The 23419-nt window shown below is 34.1% G+C and overlaps 1 protein-coding gene across 1 annotated transcript; it reads left to right on the forward strand.

The window, feature by feature from the left end:
• Positions 1 to 241: 241 nt before the first annotated feature.
• Positions 242 to 20029, forward strand: LOTGIDRAFT_171228 (hypothetical protein; the record flags this gene model as incomplete). The annotated part of the gene is made up of 6 exons (XM_009047424.1): positions 242 to 562; positions 6445 to 6566; positions 14878 to 15001; positions 15862 to 16064; positions 18540 to 18660; positions 19637 to 20029. The coding sequence occupies 6 exons, from the start codon at positions 242 to 244 to the stop codon at positions 20027 to 20029; spliced, it is 1284 nt and encodes a 427-aa protein (XP_009045672.1).
• Between the last annotated feature and the right edge of the window lie 3390 nt (positions 20030 to 23419).

Raw genomic sequence — 23419 nt, forward strand, 5'->3', positions numbered from 1 at the left:
GGAAACCCGATTTGTCATCTGTCATTTTATGCCATCGGTATGATCCGGAATTGGTGCTTTTTTTCTAATAACAAACGCAATTTTGTGACTTGTTTCCTGGATTTTCCAAAGTAAACAATGCTTTATTGACGCCATAGACGTTTTTAATTACCTACCTATGACTCAGACGGACAACGGTACAACGGTAGACCACCCTTTATTAGGGGAGAAATAGTGTTCGGAAACTGCAATATCATACCAAATGGAATCGAACCTATTTGATGTTAACACTTCGTTGAATGAAGTTTGTGAACAGTGTAATGGATCGTTTAACTCGACGAACCAGACGGGTTATGATTACTATTACTATGATTATGAAGAGTCTGTTTATGCCATACCTTTAGAGGAACTTGTGCCAGGAGCTATCGTGTACTGCATAACATTGCTGGTAGGCATAGTGGGAAATGCATTGGTTATTTTCTCCATTGCTAGATATCGCCGAATGAGAAATATAACTAACACATTCCTCGTCAGTTTAGCCAGTGCGGACCTACTCTTAGTTCTAATCTGCGTTCCAGTGAAGGTAAGTACATTTTCATTGTAAAAGATTTGGCATAAATTGCCCTCGTATTTTTGTTCAGCATTCTACATTTATGTACCTTATTAGATTATTGAAGATTCCATTGTGAAAATATGAGAATTTTATAGCATCATTGGTCCCTATACTCTTTTCCTTTTTAAAACTGTTAAGGATTTTGACCATTCACTTGTTTACTTATTACTCTGAGTGAGATCTGGAGCTTGGCGTATGAGACACGTAAGGTGACCTAACTATCTGGGGTTCAACCCTTGTTTGATACCTTCTGGTTTTCAAACTCCCCTTGTCAGTGAAACAGGTCGGAAGAACTTCGATAACAAGAGCCTCAAACATTTGTACAATAAACCGACAACGGTGGCTAGAAGCTGTGCATGTTTAAGATTTCCCGGCAGTTGAAAATAGAACAGGAGCAAGCTAATGCCGGTTTTGGGAGCATTATTGTCTTTGCTGCACACATGATGAGTTTGGCTGTAGTACCCCAAACTGAAATATAAGACCCCATTTTATCCCATTTACTACATTCGAGCAATTTAACATTCTTCAGATTCTCCGACGAGAATTAATACCGCTGGCAAGGCTAGTATAGTACTAGTCACAATAATAGTCAAGGTCATTTTCTAACTTCCAAGTTAAAAAGAATGTTTAAAAGATCGGATAAACAACAACGATTCATAACATGTGTTAATTAAGAAAAGATTAAATATAGTTGGTCGCTGTCTATCTTCATCAGTTCAAATCATAATGAGAAACAAACGAAAACAAAGGATTCGTTTCACGGCAATTAACTGAAACAAAGGGTAGGCTATATAAGAAAGACAAGAAAAAGAAAAAACTTTAAGGATAACAAATTACGTTCATAAGGATCATTTCGACCAGCTGGTCCTTGGTCAGACCTCTTGGCAGTGATCTTTCCCGTATTATCCGTACACATTGTAAAGGTCTTGGTTGACTGAACTTATTCAAAGTCATCGAGTTTAGAACCCACGACCTACGATCGACCTAAAGGTCTAACCGACTGTGCTTCATAGCCCCACAAATAATAACTAGGACACTTTTGTAAAAACAGATGATGATGGTACAGATTAAAGGTAGGCTCTAGGATGACTGGTGATTCAGAGAAACTCATCAGACCTGTTATAGTAGACATGAGCGATGAGCGAAGCGCTCAATTTACCATCTACTAGTAACAACGGCCAACTCGATGGTCGCAGATTCGGACTGGGCATCCATCAGATTCTATTCAATAGTAAGCTGGAGCAATGAGCTATTGCTCTTAGATCGACTAAATGTTGTGAAAATATATCCTGTGGTTCAAGGCGGGGTATGCTCACTCGTCTAGAAAAAAAAAACATATTGGCAAAACATTGGTATCTGATACCATTTTTCATTATGAAATACTTTTATGGATGATATACTTCCTCATGTGAAAAATTCATTAGCTGCTACCAATGTTTTGCCAATATGTTTTTTTTTTTTTTGGTTTTGGGGCTTGGTTTTGCAGTTTGAATCGTTAGTACTTGGTTTATTTTTGGTGTAAGAATGTATTTTACTGCCCCTTTACTGTTACGAAACTCGAATGAAATTTTACTACATTCTGCTAATGTATTCTTCTTAAACATGCTTAAGGAAATTGTTTTTTACCGAGTTTGTATTCTGTTTTTGAAACTCGGTGTTTACTTGCCGTCTGGTCATCAATTTTAAATAATCATCTTCAATTCAAAAGAACGCGAATTGTGTACAAATCCTTTCATGTCTGTTACACAGATTTAGAAATTTTTGTTAAACAATGGAAAATCATTCATGATTTTATTTTTGTCATTTCTTGTCGATAGAGGGAGTAAAATTATTGTTCCATGAACTACATTTGATTATAATTTTCATCAGACTCGTAGCTATAGGGGGGTAAGGAAGGAAAGGGTGACTGGCAAGGGACTGGTGATTCAGAGTAACTCATCGGTCAAGGGAGGGGGGAGCAATTCCCCTCCCCCCCCCCCACCTGTAAATATTCTGACAACCGACCAATTCCATTACTGCAGCTAAACGCCATACATCATTGCCCCTCTGGATATATAACTTGCCCCTCCGTATAATCAGGTCAGGCTACGAGCCTGATTTTCATTAGTCTGAAATGAACGCACTAGAGTTATAAACCTTTTGGGATGGGTTCTAAAAGATTACAGAACATTCCTGAACTTTATAGCTCTTTAGACCACAAATAATGTGTCATTTTTATTGGAACTCATTATTAAAATTACAGAATATCAAAAGCACTTTTGTTTGATGTTCTTTGATGGTAAATTGTATATAAAAAAAAACATATACCGTATAATACAAAATAGTATTGATATACTTCGGTCATCGGTTGACTTTTGTAGAAATATAAAATAATGCGCACTGGCATAATATTATCCTCTTGAAATACGTGCAGTGGACAGATATCGAAATTTGAAATGAAATTAAATGAATATGTTTTGCGTCCTACTCTTCTGTATCTATCGAAATTTGATATATAGAAGAAAAAGAGGAAACGTAAAAGATCATTTTGAAATTTTTGAGGTTTTAAAGATGACCATAGAGGAGATGACAGAAAAATCTCCAGCCTCAGAGATGGCTATGTTTTCAGTAGATTGGTGATAACTGGAGAGCCTGGAGGAGTGCTCTCACCAAGTCTAGATTATGTATCGTAAAACGCCGTAAGAATACTTGTAATTTTAATTCTAGTTGTTTAATACCGTCTGAAACACTATCTATAATTGCATTAGAGGGCTGAATTTGGTCAGAATTTAAACTTAATCAAATTAAAGGCATCGAAAACCAGACATAAATGTATTATTTATTCAGTCCTTTGTTTAAAGAACTCTTGCATGACGTTTAGTTTGGTTTGGTTACTTTTTTCTATATTGAATTGTGAAACTCTTTCGTGACAAGTTGATAAGAAAGCCAGAATATACATTTGATTAGTTTATTTATTTATCTTTATAAACGAGATATAAAAGGAACAGAAGTTCGACTTCTCCGGACCAGTTATCATCACCTTATTGAGTTAGCGAAGATTACCAGCACCGTCAGATGTAGAATACGAACACGATAGCAGCTTTCCGAGCTATCCCTACTTGTAGCCAGATCTCGTTTTTTCGAGATTTCAAATCTGATTCTCGCTGCGAATGGAAATCTTTGCTGTGCATACCTAAAGATAGATTTCCTTCAGAATAGTTTTCATTGGGAAACTTCTAATGAGCATCTTTATGCCGAGCCTTCAAATCCATGTGTATCCTGAATAATCCGCGTTTGAATGTTAAAATGACTACTGGTCATTTTAAGATACTCTGTGATACTCTGTGATATATTTCTATAGAACTAGAAATATATATATATAGAAAAGAAAAAGTAAGTATTATTCCTAGTTTGAGATATTTTTATAGGAATTATGCGCTTTTTTGTACATTTCTAGTTCTTCTGAAGACTATTTACATATATTCAAGACTTAAATCAATCCCTCAAATTGACGCATCAGTCCCTTTAATCCATCCCAACTTAGGTCATTTCAAGTAATTATCTAATGAAAGACTTGTTACTTGATCGAGTGAAAATGACAAGCATTCTTATTAATTATCGTCTATGTCTATTGAAGAACCCATATCAATCTGATTAGAAGGCAGAATGGTTATTATCATTACGAAAGTAACCAGTTTATTACATGAGGCTCATATTCCGGCACGAAAATATGAAATTCCCACTTCGTGAATTTTGATATCGTTTATTTTACCATAAAAAAATACCACTTTCCACCAATTTATAATTATTTACAAGATAATAAACAATTTACGATCAGTACCGAATATTTCCATTGGAACATACAATTTTTCTACCATTTTGTATTTTTACAATAGAATATTCGATTTTCAGCATTCTCATATCGTATTCTTTACCATGAACTATACCATTTGCCACTAACAAAAAATTATTTACAAAACTATAAACAATTTTCTAACATTTTGATTCTTTACAAGAAAAAATACAATAAACAATCTACCACCATTTTTATATTATTTACAAGAGAATTTACAATTTTCCAACATTTTTATATTGTATAATTTCCAAAGGAATATACAATCTACCACCATGTTTATATTATTTACAAGAGAGTATACAATTTTCCAACATTTTCATATGTATAATTTCCAAAATAATATACAAGCTACCACTATGTTTATGTTATTTACAAGAAATATACACTTTTCCAACATTTTCATATGTATAATTTCCAAAAGAATATACAATCTACCACCATGTTTATATTATTTACAAGAAAATATACAATTTACCACCATTTTATATTGTATAATTTCCAAAAGAATATACAATCTACCACCATTTTATATATCATTTTCAAGAGAATTTATAATTTTCCAACATTTTTATATTGTATAATTTCCAAAGGAATATACAATCTACCACCATGTTTATATTATTTACAAGAGAGTATACAATTTTCCAACATTTTCATATGTATAATTTCCAAAAGAATATACAATCTACCACCATGTTTATGTTATTTACAAGGAATATACAATTTTCCAACATTTTCATATGTATAATTTCCAAAAGAATATACAATCTACCACCATGTTTATATTATTTACAAGAAAATATACAATTTACCACCATTTTATATTGTATAATTTCCAAAAGAATATACAATTGTTCAGATATAAAATGGAAGAAATCCGCTAGACGAATTGATAAGGCCAATGAGGCATGACGTTGTTTTTTGTCTAAATGGGGCTATTAGCAATGACATGCTAAAAATGGGGAATTAAAAAAGACATAACATTTGAAACAAAGCTGTATGGTTAAAGTGATACAATAATTGATATAGACATGCAATGTTATTCAAATAACATTATACTGGAATTTTATAGCACATATGTCCATTTAACGTAAACCAATCTTCTTTATCTCTTACTGCTAACCTGAAGCTCTGGAATTCAATCACGATTCAAGATACTAAGGTTGGCTGAAAAGTTCTAAGTCTTATTTTAATCTAAGTAATCCAGGATGATGATTTTCATTAATTATTCTAAAACATAGTCCCTTCCGTGTGTACGCACTTATTCCAGCGGTGCTGTGGGGTCTGAATCATGCAGATCAAGCCACCCTTAAAAATCATTCACAGGATATGACTTCATCATAGCGACATGCTAATTCCTTTTAATTTTGGGAAACAGATGGTAGTCTGATAGTCTAGATTGTATTGTCACATGACGCGAGGAAACTGACACTTTTTGATCCATTGTCAATAAGCTTTGGTAACCATCTTTCATATTGGTAGGTTCACAAAATTACAAAGATAATAATGTCTATAATTCATTAAATAAATGAATGTTATAAGTTTGTTCAATCCGATTGAGATATCTTACCTTAGACCTTTTTAGCCAACCCTCGTAGATCCTTTGGTATGATTAAATGCTTGTTTCTCATCATCGACATAGACTGGAAGGGATAAGTACGAATTACTTCATGTGACAAAAAAAACTTTAAGACAAACTTTCAAGTACTATAGTGAGTCAATAATTCTTACTTGTATGAAAAAGTTAATGACAGATACGTTTGAATTATTCGACTCTTCAGTCAAATTAGACTAAAGTCTTACTGAAAATACGTAATTATAATAAGTTCTTAATATTGCGCTAACTGGTCATGAATACACTCTAATGCATTTTTGAATACACTTCTTATTGACTTCCTGTAGACTGTTTACAGTGGATTTAGGCCATAATATCTCGTCAAGAATATTTAGAGAAAAGCTAACATTTACGCGATTATTTGGACAAAAATTTCAATAATGATTCCTTTCTGTTTTTCAGTTTGCCGCCTTCTTTAGTTTTACTTGGATGTTTGGTGAATTTTTATGTAAAGCCGTGGTATATCTACAGAACGTTTCAGCTATCTGCTCTGTTCTAACCCTTACAGTAATGAGCCTTGAAAGGTAAGCGTATAAGATTATTTGTATATATTTTGAAAGTTAGAAACAAATTTAGAAGAGGGACTTTATCCAATTTTCTTTTGTAATGTTGTGTGGAAGAATATTGCTATCGCCATTTTACGTTCGTGCCACCTTCAACTGGTCCACCAGTTTCCAAAGTTCGTGAACACAAATTTGACAACATTTTTGATTGACATGATGAGAATTTCTTTTGAAGTCCCTTCTTTTCGTCGAGTTATTGGCCTTGACAGTGACAAAAAAAAATATTTAAGAATGTGAAAAAAAAACAATTGCTTTATGTAGATTTTGATTTTTCGTTTAGATGTATCAACGAGTTCGCTTTTTAAGATATTTCGTCAGGAGGCGACTGAGGTATAGCACATGGCTCGATATTGTTGTTGCTACCGATTTACATGTGCCGTTGAACCCGTGTTTTGAATTCAGATAAACGCTTTACGCTGATATACGGTGTTTGATCTTTTACGTAGTCGTATAAATAATTGTCAATAATTTATGGTGTCGTTGTTGTTAGTTCTTTGATCAGGAATAATAGCTGACTGGTCGGCTAATTAGTCTATATAATTATAGATCTAACATAGATTTCTAACACCTGTTTCCTTACTTGTCATAGGTCTATGGTTACATGCTCATCTGTGTAATTCATAGCTAGAAAAAAGGACGGTGGACTTTGAATTGTTTTGAACGAACGGCGAGTGATTACTGGTGTATAGTACCTTGGAGAAGTACTTTGGACTACTCGAGAGAAATTTTTCTTTCATGAGCCAAAAACTGTAATCGGCCTATATTTCCAACGCCACCCTGAAATATATTAAATTGCAAGCTGTACAATATAAGTCAACGCTAAGCCACAATTATACTTATATCATAAACATAACTTTTATTAAAACAAAACATTGGATTGCGGTTCAAAATAATCTCTGTAATAACCCCGTCAAGGAGATGTTACAACGCTTGTCTGTCGACCTTCTCGGTCCCATGGTGTTCTTAATCTTGGAGTTTGTTTTGAGCATGTCCAAAATAAACGCCGTGACTCGGCAAGTAGTAGCGACAATGGTGACAATTGCACGATGTCTGGTGTTTCCTACACGCTTATATCACGCTAATGGCAACCTTAACACGCTCTGAGCCAAATTTCCGTCGCAGTAACACGCAGTAACATTGTCTTTACGGTGTGACGGGACCATGAATTTTGAAAACAAGTTGTGTCGTCCGTTCGCCCTAACATCACATCTAGATCTGTATTTTATTATGTAATTCTGTTCAATCAGTTTTTGAGTCTTTTGAGTGCTTTTTATGGGATGCAGCTGTTAAATGGATTGTAAAGAGGATTTTGGAGTATACTTATAGCTTCTAATAACTTCGTTCCCATTTCCTGTAGAGCATTTTGATATTTCTAATTGTCTCAAAAAAGTAATTTGAATTCGAATGAATTTGAAAGCGTCGGCGCTTACGTTTCTTTTGTTATCATATTTCCACCATAACCTTGACATGGTAAGAATATAATTTACGATCTCTTTGGACACTACATTAAGATATCAATCAGGCGATAAATTCACTACGGTTGCTGATTTAGGTCGTATTATCTAATTCCTAAAGTAGAATAACCTGATAGTTGAACGAGCACGGAATTTTACGTTCTCTTTTTCTCTTGGGGGAGGGACTCGTATAGAAGGTCAATATCAACTGTGAGGAAAATTGTGCCAAAGAAAGTTAATCTTTGGTCTTCAATTCAAAACAAAGTGACAGTGTTTTAAGCTTCTAGACCGTTATTATTTGGGAGACGGTGGGCAAAACAATGCCAAGCTCTTTTAAGTCAATTTGGAAAAAGTATACATGTGTTTGAAGGTAGACAAAAATTATTAGTAATCCAAAATGTTTATTTTCAGAAACGCATCAGCTGGCGGGATGGCATCTTCACAATGGTCTAAGTATTGCGTCTTCATCTTACACCATGACTTCAATGGCACGCGATTTTGTTTTACGAAAAATTGTGAATGCAGCAATTTGATTGGATTGTACGCTAAAACTGCCAATCTGAGCCCTCGGTCGTAAAAAATAACTACGCATGGAATCGAGATCTCTGATTGGCTGTATTCACTGAATAACGTTTTAAATATCAGATTGAGAAAACATGATCTTCAATGTACCTTCAGTAGCGGTGTGTGACTTTTATCACATCTATCGTTATACTAGATAGAAGTCGTGCACTGTTGCTTAAAGGTATATTACCTCTTAGGATGACCACATAATTTAAATTGACTGTTGATCAGTGGACTTATCTGATGATGTAACTATACAAAAGCATCCCTTTACAATCTAATAAATCCATTAAACTAAGTAATAATTCATTAAATAAAGTAATTTTGTAACATGCTTAGAATGGATATACCATCTTATAATGAGATTCTCTTCTTTAGTCATGGTACATCGTAAGTCCAACTGATGAATATATACACTTGTTTTCCAAGTTCGAGACTTTTAAATTGTTAAGTTCATTGTAAGAGGTATAGTATTCTTTAAATGGACATGATAATCCTCATGATCAGATATTATTTTGATGTGACATAATTGACTTTCTCATCGATACATATCTAGGACAAGTGCCGTTATTGTAAGTCGTCTTGATATAGAATTTCAAATATATTCACGTTGTGAATTGCCGTCTTACGGACATCTATCTCAAGTTTCAATACATTTAATAAGAAAATGGGAACATGTTTAAATTAAAAACTAGAGACTGGTACATAGAAAGAGAAAAATAGATTTATTTGCATGGCTATTTCTATCTTCAGTTTAGAAATATTTGAAATTGTAAAATTGAAACATAATACAATGGTCGGACACAAAGAGAAGTAACATCGATTGTTTCAGAGGGCCGTATGAAAGCATCTTGGTCACGGTGTTACTGAATTAATAAGTATTATCTAAATCTACTGCAAACGCCATGCATTCTACAATTAAGCCACATAATGAACCACCCTGATTGAACATTAGTTCAATAACAACGGAAGTGACGTCAGTTGCACATCAAGGTTACTTTTTCTGTCCATTTGTAGTATATGTCGGGTAAGAGCAATAAGAATTCTCTCAGCTGATCATATCTGAACAAAGTAAACTACAACGCTACTACAAACTGTGTCTAATACCTTGACTTCGTTAGGCTCTTGTTTGTTTCACGAAAGTTTGTGAATACAGCAATTTGGATTGTCAGCCAATCAGAGCCCTCGACAGAAAGTCTGTAAACCATAAGCCACAATATTTACGGTCTTTAAAGGCTTCGATTAGACGTATTCGTTAGCGTGCAATTTAATCAAATCGCTGCATTGCGTGATACGTGGAAGGGTATAAGACGTAGTTAGTAATAGCTTGACATTGTGAAGATGAGTTTATCACAGCACATATCCATATTTGTTTTGCTTGTATGGATTTATATTGTCAATTTAAAGCAGCAACCCGACTGGCCAAATGTCCTCTTCAATCGACCGATATAATGTCCTCACTAAGCGAATAATCTGATGTCCTCAACAAAACAATCTGGTATTCACCACCTCTAGTTACAATTGATGGGTATAATAGAGTATTTGATCATTAGATCATATAAAAGGACAGTCTAGACAAAATTCATTGTTCTAAATTAATAAAATTACTAGCTTGATTGACTTCATCCATATTGAACTTTACATGCAGCGACTCTTTGGTATTGATAATGATAACGTTTCATGTCTGCATTCCGCTTGAAAGGATATGATCGCCTGATTATATATTGTTCTTCCAGCTGATAGTAAGCATTTCATCTCTTACATGTCCGTGTTTCACTGTGACAAAGTTTTTTTCTTGCTTGATTTTTTTGTGTCTGTTTTTTTTCTTTCCATTGCTACGGTTGCCATATATATGTACCTTTGGGCGTATTGCGTGGTTGGTTGGAAGATGACAAATTAATGTTCACCACCAGAAGAATCTGATATCGCAGACTAGGTAATTGTTTGCAATAGCGTTAGTTGGTAGTTGGATCTGGATCAATAAGACGTATGACACCAAAATAATCTGATATATAACTGACGTCTATCATGAATACCATAATCATATCTCCATGATAACACAACCGAATTCACTCATAACCATTGAAAGCACAACCTAATTCAATCATAACCATTGATAGCACAACCGAATTCACCAATAAACATTGATAACACAACCGAATTCACTCATAGCCATTGATAGCACAACCGGATTCACAAATAACCACCGATTACATAATAATTTTACGCAATTTAATTTGAAAATACACAATTTGCAACACCTTCATTTCTTTTTGATTAAAGGGACGCTGCTGCATTCTTTTTGACCAATCATACTTTAGTCTCAGAGACGGAATTAGGCGATTTTCAATACATTTAAAGTATTTCTGAAGACTATTTACATATTATCAAGACTCAAATCAACCCCTCAAATGGCGCACCTGTTATGTCGCGTCGCGTCGCGTCCTTATTTGGTACCTGTTCGTCTTTGATGAAATCTCTGGACAAAAGTAAAATCGTTGTTATCTGTATACCATTTAATCTGGTATGACCCAACAATATTCCAATAATTGCAGGAACTTTTGTTAAGTGTAATTAAATACCAGACATAATAAAATTATACTGAAATCCTACACACCTCTACTTTTATTGAGGTCTACGTCTGGCTTTACTCGCTCATCAGAATTAGTACTGTCTGTATGCAAATCTTGGGAACTTTGACAAAGAAAGAATTCACTGTGGAAAAAAATTGGTGAAAAAATCAAATTTCTTAATTTGTCGACCTTTGTCTTCATTGATATTTTCATGACTAATGACTAATGTATTATGATGGTTTTTTGAGAGTTTTTTTTAATATATTAGTTTTTTTCTTTTCCATTTTTTACACTTTTTTGAAGGTGGAAAATATTATTTGCTCAAATTCGTGAAAACTATAAACCAAAATCTTCAGAAATATACCCTTAAACGTATCTGAAAAGTTTTTAACTAAAAGAATCGAGCCGTTATTTTTTAAACCTGTAAAATATTTAAAAACATTATGTAAGTTTGTTATGCTTTTGGAAGCTATTAATTACGTTCCTTGGTGAATTCTGTTTGAATCACTATGACTGTATGATCAAAGAATTAGTCAAAATCACCCTGCTCCGATAGGCTTCAAAATTATCATAGATCAGCAAGTTTTGAACAACTCACTCTTTGGGTTTCAAACTTTCTATACAAAACTTTCTTTATATCAGAGCGCTAAATAAACACAAAAGATTTTGAAAATTACTTGAAAAATAATCTATAAAATTAACGAGTTTATTTACAAAGAAAACTTGATTAATTTTTTGATTAAATTTCTGGCCAATAACAAACATGGATATTACGACCATTAAAGTCTCACGCTATGTATGTTTACATACTGAACCATAAAAGAAACGTGGCGCTGTTAAAGGATATTTCTATCACACACGATATTAAGATGATATGGATTTTATACAAGTATTCAGTTAAAGAAGGGTGTTTTCATATTAGGAAGCGGTGAAGTAACCGAAATAGAAGGGTCAAAATATTCCAAGCTGTCTTTTATAAGATTCACCATATATAGTTAAAGGGACAGATGCGTCATTTTTGGGGGTTCATTTTAGACTTATATGTGTAAATAGTCTTCAGAAGTACTAGAAATGTACGAACAACGCATCATTCTTTCAAAAAAACGTTTCTGAGACTAAAGTATGATTGGTCAAATAAAATGGCGCACATGTCTCTTAAAAGGCCTATTCCCACTTACGCCGAAACGAAAACAAATCCGCACCGAAAAAATAGATTGCTTATAATGTTCACAATTTTTCCTACATACAACGAAACCGTAACCTTAGACGAAATCGAAAACGTTCACGAATACAATTTATAATTTTTCCTTTCTTGGCAGCTATTTTTAGCTGATAGTAGCGCCATTACTGTTACACGATTTGTTGTGCTGCAGCAAAAAAAATGGATGCAATCTAAGGTCAAGTGATAAAATCAAATCTTTGGGACAAAGCCGACAGAACCATGACACAAATGAAGTGATGTATAATATAATTGGAGAGGAGGTGTAATGTACACTAAAATACTTTGGAAATATGTATTGAGAAGAGGTATAAATTTCACAGTGTGCATTCATCGTTTCCATGGTATTTTAGATCCATCTCCCTGGAAAACCGGCACAAATTCGGTACAAGTGTGTAAGGTCTACCGAAAACGAAAATATTCGTTTTCGTTTCTGTTACGTTTTTGTTTCGGCGTAAGTAGGAAAAGGCCTTGAACGTTTGGAACAACAATGAATATCAAGAAATAACCATTGACCACATATGTTTTTTTATCATCCATGTCTGATGAATATTTTTAACTATTTTTTAATCTACTGCATTCTTTTATTCTTTCAGACTGTAATATTTCAGAATATATCCTATAAATCGGTCCGCAGAGCCACTTGAAACCATAAATGTAATCTTATTTAGAAATTTTAGTGTTGCTCGGGCCTTCAATTAGATCTTAGATAAATGGATTATTGTGTCTTATTTGATCAATCTTACATAAGACTGTCACTACTAACACAAATATCAAAAGCATTTGATTCTTCCAATGTCTAATCTTTTATGTTCAATTACGATCTCTAAAAATGTATCCTCAACGGAAAGTAATCACTTTAAACATTTAGCTTACATGATAAATCACTTTCATCTTTAACAGATTGTCTCTGAATTCAATTTGCACAATTCTCTATGGTATATTTTACAAAATCACAGAATCACCTTAAGTAGCGTTTTTTGATTGTTTGAATGTTGAAAACAGTTGTAGCTTAATTCCACCAGCAGACACAAATTGCTGATGTGCTTGTTTGAAGAAAACTTGGGAGTAATGAGGTGATAAATCAAGTTTATCAAAGAGGAATTCTCTTGTATTTTTGTTTGGTTGTTCTTTTTTGTTATATTTGTGAACAAACGAGTCTCGTCCAACACACTTCGGGGTGTTAAACCTTTTTCAACCCCGGTCGAAACCTTGATCGATTGCAATTGTGTTATTTTGTTACAGATCGGACCATTTTTTAGATCAAATTGACGTCTTGTGCCATAATGAACCTTTATACAAAACCTTGTTTTGTTGTGCATTACATCTAAAAGTCTGAAAATTCATCTCAAATCCTGATAAGGAAAATTAAAAAAAAAACACCTCCCCAAACTGTTGTCTCCATGAGGTTTTATATTTGAAAGACGTGCCATTCTTTGAGCTCTGACTTGTCAGTTACCAGTATCCATATCTATGTAAGACTAGAATATATATAAGCTACGTATGGAAATACAGTGGTATTACATTCTGATTCACAGAAGCTTCATTTTCTGAAGAAAAAATAATAAATTGAGTCCCGATTCATGGCGAGACCACCACTGCCTTAAAACGTGGGACGGGAAAATCCAATCGGAAGTTTAATGATATTCGTCCAACAACCATAGCGTGAGGACTATTCTTGGCTTCACCTTTGAAATCTATTGGATTAGTAGTAATCAGAGAAATACATTGACCTTCCCATAAAAAGGAAATAGATGGTGATGGAATTGTGACCTGAATGAAGATGGTGACTTAAAGAGTACAGTCAGTAGAATTATGTCACGTAATCGCAGTAAATTACCTCGAGACGTTTTGATTAGAGGAGCCCTGGTGTGACAAACAGTGTTATATTGTGAAAGTCAAATCTAAACTGTCTTACATTACCTTTGCACCAGTTTAAGTATATACCATTTAAATTCATCAACTCTTTAAGACAACCAGGATGCAACCGTCTGAGGTTTCAATTTACTAGGCCACACACTTAGCTACAACGTCACTCATCATGTCGACGTCTGACGCCAAGCTCGCGTGTAATTATTTAAAAACCATCGATTTCTCTTACCCATCAAACCCGTAATCAGACTTGATTGTTCCGAAGGGCAAGTTATATATCCGGAGGAGCAATGACGTGTGGTGTATAGTTGTTGAGTGATGCTTTAACGCCTTGCCCGCCCCTCCCCCACTCCTATCCTGCTGCCACGGGCCTATTACCCATTTCATTTCCGGTAATTTGAATTGATAGTAGTCACAGTGGTCCTTTTGTATTTGAAAAGTATAGCAATGCTGGGAAATGTTGATGGTAGGCGAACTGCTACTGCAAGGGTATTAAAAATGATAATTAAGTTAAGGGAACGAGTAGTCTAAAAGGTTGGGAAACTAATCTTATTGTGTTTTAACCAAAAAATGATTTTTATATTTTGCAGATATTATGCCATATTGCATCCATTGAAAGCTAAATATGTTTGTACAGTTGGGAGGGCTAGAAAAGCTATCGTTTTATTATGGATATTATCTTTTATATTAGCTTTACCAATTCCATTTTTACAAGTAAGTATATGACTATTGGGCACCATGGCAAGGTTCTTCTCGATATTTCGGATATGTTACACACGAATTTTCTTACTCTCTTAGTTTAGAATGTTATTGAGTTGTTAAGCTCCAGATTCCATATTTTTATAGACAGAGACAGTGTAATTATGAGTCAAATATGATAATGACTTGTTCTTGTTGTTGAACTTTAGGCACTTACTATATTAAGTCAAAGTAAACGAAATCACAGAACAACTTAACGCTCTCTTAGTTTTAATTATCTCAACCTTTCAATTGATATGGTTGTCTAGTCAAGTCATTAATGCGCCTAATGGTGTAACTTTGAAGGGACTAAAACAAAACAAAACAAAATCTCCTTGACAATTTGTCCCCCACAATTAATCCATGGCTATTTGTTTGAAATGTCTTGAAGCGTTTGTTGAAGATTGTCAAGTAATATATTTCCGGTACAAGGGAATACGTGAAATCACTTAATATCACTGAACTTCGTAAATGACTTTGTTTGCCGTAATTATTTTCAACTCTTATCGTATGAAGCAACTCGCATCAATAAAAGACGGTCATTCTGAAAATTATATAAAAATACGCACTTTATTACATGGGTCAAAGTAGCATAGTCCCAGTGGCGTTTTTAGGAGGTCTAGTGACAAAATCCGAGCGCAGTAGAGGGCAGTAATTTGATTGGCTTGCGGTGTCAAGAAGACCGCCTTTCGACCCTATGTGACGTGGCTATATTAAAGATATAAGCTTATAAAAAACGGGACGAAAGTTTTTGATTTTATTTAATCTGGTGAAAGATTTTATTTCAAATTTAAATTCAAAATTCATCTCAGGTAAAACTTCATTTTTATTTTCAGGTACATAAATTAGTTGGTGTTATACGAACTGGATATTGGTGTATTAAAGATTGGGAACAAAGTTTATTTAGCAAAGTTTATGAAAGCTACATGTTTTGTATCATGCTGGTGCTTCCAGTTTTCATCATGACATTCGCCTACTCTAGTATCTGCATAGAATTATGGATGGTCACTCATCAAAGGATCGTCATGAAAAATGGCAGGTAGGTGTGTCTTAATGAAAGCATAATATACCCTGACTGCAATAGCCAATTTTCTTGTATCACGGAAGTTTGTAAATGCGACGATTTGGTTGGATTGAACGTTAGAGAATACAAATAATCAGAGTACTCGACAGAAAATCTGTAATCAATAAGCAATAATCATTAAAGTTTATCTGTCGCGGGTTATGGTTGGCTGTATTTGCTAGCATATAATCCAATCAAATCACTGCATTTACAAATCTTCTGTGATACAAGAAAGGTTGCTATTGCAATCCAGATTTTAAGATTTCAAGATTTCAAAATTCGAAATAGATTGATATTGTGGGGATGGTGTTTTTATAGACGATGCCACTTGCAATGTTGGTTAAACAAGTATTTATTCGCTGATATTTATTTATACATATATATCATGTTATAGATATCAATACCCGGTCCGATAATCCCCGAAAACAGAAATTATTGCATAGTATTGACTTTAGAAGACACAAATAACGTATCAAATAGGAAGTATCTTTATAAAGTACATTAATTACAAATTTTAAGCACGTTCTTTGAATGGACAGATATCAATCTTGACCGGTTACTTTAAGCCAAATGGTAATTCTTAAATCACTCGTTTCAGCGAAATGTCTGCAATTAAGCAGATGGACTAGAAAGTTTATCCGTATAACTTGCTGATATATGAATGTAAGCCTCTGTCTCGGATTTTTATTGCTGCAATTAACAAGTCCACGCAAGGTTAAAGACTTAACAGTGGTCCATGGCTTTGATTTCCCCTATACAGCTAAATCCATAGTGATTGTCGCTTTAATCTATCTATCGCCCACCACGATAGTTTTTATGACTTAGTAGGAACAAACAAATAACATACAAATACTGGATATTGGACCTGATAAAAGTCTCTAGGTTATGATAGCTCTCAATACGATTTTATACACCGACAAAATGTCGAAAAAGGACTTAAATTGCAAATTTAATCCGATTTAAATTGTTTTTTATATGGATAAACATATGGACAGCCATACTGTCCCAGTATTCGATCGATCCCGATAGTCGGGAAAAAGTCGGAAGTCGTAGGGGGAAACATTCATTATGTTCCGCTCACCACAGACTTTCACGTCAAAGATCCACCCACAATTAGAAGCGAGTCAGTTAAATACCACTGCATATTTCATAATCTCATGCTGCGTGGGCCATTTTCAGTTGCAGAAACATGTGCAGATTGGTTTATTCATGGTTATGTTTGGTTGAAAATCAGATCAGAGAAAGTTTCTTGATAGTAATGATCACTATAGCTTATGAACACAAAAAAACATTTCTTTAGTGACAATTGTACACTTGTTTAGAACTGTAAGAAATTTGTTAAATTACGATAAATTAACTGATCACAAAGAACGGCTGTCAGGCTTACACCTTAACTAACAAATCTTTTACCACCTACACTGGTGTTGATGACACTGATGAAGCTTATTTTTTCATTTGAAATTCGTGAGTGATCTATTTTCAATTGAGTGAGTTGGTACGTGGAATGGAATATATTATATGTAGGAAGTAAACATTCTGGGTAGCGTTGATACGTGATCTCTTTTAACTTAACTCACATTGTAAGCGACTTGTCTACCAGGGCATGCAGATTATTCAGTCGAAACGTTGCCTATTAGCAGTAAATGACTTCTTTTTGTCATTTTCTGTTACGCTGTCGTTAAAATGATTAGCGCGTAACTACACTTTTGTTCTTAAAAAATGCTCGATGTCAGTCAATGTCATAATCTTTATTTTACTGTCAACAACGAAGATATCTTGGTTTGACAAGGAAATTTGCTGCTTTGTCTTGTTTTTAAATTAATATTTTGATATAATGTTATTTGGCAGAAGCAATCGCAGAATGTCGGTTGTTGGTATATTAAAAATCTGACGCCTGGTTCAACAGCATTTAACATTTAAGATGGAAGTGACAACAGTCTTAACTAAATATTCAGACCTTAGTTGACATTCCAACCATCGTTTTTAAAAGATATCTAGAAAGCCCAGTGAATAGAAAGAATAGAAATCATGAAAGAAGCTTAGATTTAATATGCTAAGTGTTGATGAGTGGTGTCATTATTCCCATAATATGGTCAGTCCGTCGTCAACAATTACTTGTAAACACTCCAGAAGGCAAATTTCTTGACCGATTTTGATAAAAAATACTTGTGAATTTGTGTATTATCGCCAAAGGATGAACTCTATCAAATATGAAGAAGAATTCGGAAATATTTGATATGAGTTATTGCCATTGTTCTTCCAAACTGGTTAAAACTCCAGAGAGCGCAATTATTAAAGGATTTAAATGAAACTTGTTAATATAACATATAATTAAGATCTGCTCATTGTTTTTCGGATTCTGATTGTTGTAAACACTTTTGACTGTTTCATATTGGCGATGGTTGCCGTTCTGCCAAATGTTCTAATTTAAACAAGCTATATTTTTTATAGAAACGATCAACAGACCGGCCAAAATTCCAGTCCATTTCGTGTAGCTTCTGATAAAAGTCCAGTAATACGGAAACAAACAAAACTCAAAGTTTCTACAGAAGATGAAAATACGAGAAAACAAGTATGTAGCCTATTATACAGACTGTTATGCAAATGATTTCAAGCGAGGCACCATTAAGTTAGACGCAAATTTTCTGCTACATTCTTGACATAAACGTTTCGTGCAACTTGATTGCGACGAATCTGACCAACCGGTTTGAATAACTAGTTGGCTTCGGCGCACCTGCAAATAGTTCTTGGTTTTCCATGTGTTTTAGGACAAAATGGTACAAAATGTCATGTCTGACCGAATAATTTTCATTCCAAATTCCCCGTATCTGAAACTTATCTGTTGGAAATGCAATGAAAATCGTTATATGGTACATTGACATTGACAAAATTTTGCTTAATGTCACCTTTATTGTGCATTATGAAAATAAAATGTTTCTGAAGGATCTGATCTCTTGTTACATTATTCAATGTCAATGGAGAGCATCAGTAATTCCTTTAATTGGTTAAAGTGTTACTGTGTAAATATAATACTTATAGAAAGATTAGAATCTTAAGTACTTGGAATTGGTTCATTGGGACATTCTGGCTTTCCCATGTGACCACGTTTGCGTTACAACACGAAGGTTATCTATAAGATATTTCCTGATCTACTCCTAATTACATTTTTCGACATCATTATAAGACTTGTTAAATCCTAATTGCTAAGTGTTGCGTTTCGTGTTTTTAGCTAGTGTTGATTTTGTCTGCTGCATGCGCGGAATCCCGAGATATTCATCGTTTAACTTGGACCTGTAATGTAGACTCATTATGTTTATGATTGATTAGCTTGAAATATTATTGAACACAATTCAAAAATAAACAAATTTCAGATCATGGTTTGCAAGTATACGTAACTTATTACGAACGAAAGCTTTAATGTCTGCACAATCAGATTTATAACTATAGAGATCGTTTCCACCATCTTTCTTCGATATGTCATAGATTCTTTAGGTTATCATCATATAACTTTCTTTCACAGAGTTCGTAAAACTTCATTCTTATTTCAGGTAATAAAGATGTTGGTAGCTGTTATAGTTATATTTATTATTTGCTGGGCACCAATATTAATCAACAACTTACTGACAGCGTTTAACGTGCTGCACCATTTACATTATGGTTATTTAAAACCAATGAGACTTGCTTTCTATCTTTTATCATACTTGAACAGTTGTGTGAACCCAATCATATATGGATTCATGTCCAAGACATTTCGTAAAACTTTTGTCCATGCCATCTGTACATGTCTAAGAGGCAAAGAGTACATGAGACGGAAGTATTTTCTGAGAAATTCGGTTCAAACTCGTACATCGCATTATATCTATAGTAAAACTAATGACGACTTTGAAATGTCCAGAACTTGCTGTGACCATACTGATTATGGAACTTGTGATGAGGTGTAACATTTTAGCGTCAAGTTTTCAAAACTGGTATCATTACATTATCAATCGGTGAACACCGAGACAATACCTTGTACTTGTAGCGTCAACTATCCAAATGTTGTACATGTACACAGAGACCTAGTAGCGTCAACTATCCAAAAGCAGTACATGTACTAAGAGACATAGTAGCGTCAACTATCCAAACGCAGTACATGTACATGTAGACAACATCTCGTAGTATCAAGTCAACTATCCAAAAGCGGTATTACTACATTAGTCCAAAAGCGGTGCATACACACTGATACTACCTAGAAGCGTCAATTATCCAAATGCAGAATCATAACATTATCGCCACGCAACCTAGTAGCGTCAAGTGGTCCAAAAGCGATACATGCAGTTTTTCACAGAGCGGTACATGTAGACAACATTTGGTGGTATCAAGTCAATTATTCAAAAGCGGTACAACTACATTATCATTAGGGTACATGACGTATCCAACATTTTGCATTTGCCTTATAACTATCAGTAGGTATTTTTACCAACATCAACATTTTATGTGGCTTCGCTTTTTTTGAACTTATAGTGACAGTCTACTCATTATGGAAGCTGAATGCGATTGTTGATCTCCATAAAGTGTTTTGGACGAATAAATGATATACCTCGTCGATGGTAGAAGGCCCCGAAAAAAGTGACAAGCATGAATGAAGATTGGCTTCAAATGTATAAATGCGTACATAATGGTCAATATGCATTTTTTATAACGTTTAGTGACGAAACTGAAATGGAGCCTTAAAATGGAAAGGAAAACATATACAAGACTTATCTTAACGTGTGTCCCAGTCCATTTCAAATTGATATATCCTTCAGCATCACATTATGTGTTTTTTCCTGTAGTATTGTTTAAGTTATATCTACGATTGTCCAGAAAATTTAAAATAATAAAAAAAACTAACATGAATTGTATTTCATTTAAAACATAATATAAATACACGATTGTTTGGAAAATATTCGACGACAAACTGTGAAATGTATGATTAAAAAATGTCACATTAATATTATGACTGGCGAATGACGTTGCAGAATATCGTTTTCATTTGGTTTCTGCATAAGTCAATTTTTCCAAAAAAAACATGTTCATTTGGCGAAAAAACAATAATTAAATTAAAGGGATTGTAAAGAGTTTTTCAAAAAAAATATTGTGTATCAGGGACCCTGATAGTATCAATTTGTCATCAAATGCTTACTTTTAGTAGAATTGTAGGAACCAAAGATGTTTGATTGAAAATTGGAATGGTGTAAATTGATGCTATCCCCGATAAACATAATTATTTTAGAAAACCTCTTAATAATGACTTTAAGAGCAATTTCGGACGAAAGGATAAGATTTGTTGATAACGATGATAACAAAGCGGCGCGTGCAACGTGACTAAAAAAGAATTGGTCATATGATTGCAGACAGTGCGGACTTAAACTACATTGTAAGTACAAATTGTATAATGAGTTCACGTAGCCGACATTGATGCACGGAGATTACTCTACAAAAAATCTATGTGGAAGTTAAAAGCAAAAACAAAGCTTTTAAGACATCAAACAGAATGCCTATTAATCTTCATTAAGATTTGTAGAAAAGCAATGATATTGGTTCAGTTGAACTTTATTCGCAACTTGTAAAGAATTTTCCTGATGGCACGGATTTTTTCAAGAAAAAGCGGATCGATTCAAACTAGGATAATTATAATTTCAATAAAATAGTTTAAGTGATATGCGATACAGCATATGGATGGAATCGAATCTCTATATTGATAAACCTCCATAATAGTCAAACGCCATTACTCAAGACTTCAAAACAAATTTCCCCATGTATATACAAAACATTTGGTTGTAGCATACAAAATAAATCAAAATCTGAGCAATTTTCTGTTCCACAGTAGACTTGAACCATTGAACATTGCCCATTTATCCTAAAAGTAGATATTTCTTCTTATCTGTATCATGTTATATAATCGATTTCTAAGGAAGATTTCAGGGAATACTTATTCAGGACTGATGACATGGCTAGTATATTATATGTCAGAGTACGTGTATGTATGTTTGTGTGTGTCTCTTTTCAACTCAAGTCATATTAATGACTAACTAATTTTCACATAATTAATAAGCTTATCTATTGCTCTGTGACCAAGACCAGTGCTTTCATTGAAACTCGTCTCAATACACCAACATTCCAAGAAAGACTCCAGATCTGTATGCTCGTATGATTTGTTTGCATGGAATATAGGAACTGGTCAAAGTTTGCTTACGTCCAATTTTTAAAAATAAATAAGATTCTAATATACAACAGAAATTATCCATCGATGTAACGTAATTTCGTAATTATGCATCTTTCATTTTTTATTATCCTCCAACGCCAAAGATCTTTGTAAGATAATTATCAATCAACCACAAAATGTATATATTATGTCCTTACAACGAATTTTAATTATTGAAAACGGAGGAATTACACATTTTTCTTCCGAATTAGCTTTTTTGAGACATTGCCATAATATCATGCCTAGATATCTGTGACATGGGAATGACTGGCACCATATCAATGTTATCAATCGATGCTCAGAATATATTCCAGGCGATAGTATTGTTTGGTTAATTTGGCCGGATATATATTACCATCCACGACGTCTTAATATTGTGGGATATCTCTCGATCTTCTCTCGGGGAATCCTTGTATAGAGGCTATGCCATCCATGGTACATAGGGGCGTTACCCCCCAATATTGCACCCCACTTCATGTGTAGCAAATTAGAAAATATCATTTTTATATCTTTGTACACCAAAATATGTGTAAGAATGGACCAATTCAATTCCATTTTGCAAATGTTTTCTAAAAAAAAGAACCTTCTGATTGTATGGAATCTTCCCCATTTAGTCGGTCTGCACCCTATTTGTACCCCTAGTCTAGGCACGATGTAATAACTTTCAATATTGTATTGTGACACTGATTTCACTCAAGAACCACCTTGCGTATAGGACAAGCCTTTAATTTGATTAAATTCGGGGTAAATCCGTACTGGTGAGGATCTGAAAAGATTGTACAATGCGACACGCAATCATTAATTATCAATTACTGTTATATTTATATTAGGTATTGAACGGTTATATTGTGTCAGGTGTGCAATATACATATGAATGTGCTCTACTTGATTAAACGGGATAAAAAAAACTAAGATGACACGAGGTTCATGTATCCAAAGGGAAGTAGATACGGCGGACACTCAATGAAGATTGCAATTGGCTCAATTTCAGACGACGTCAAGTTTAGTCAGTGTAGTATCTGAAAACTACAGACCACTCCAACGTCAATTATCCCCTTTTGTTTTTAAGCTCACGGAATTTAATTTACCTGCACATTGAAGGCCA

This window comes from Lottia gigantea (genome assembly GCF_000327385.1).
Source record: "Lottia gigantea unplaced genomic scaffold LOTGIsca_112, whole genome shotgun sequence".
Lineage (NCBI taxonomy): Eukaryota > Metazoa > Mollusca > Gastropoda > Lottiidae > Lottia > Lottia gigantea.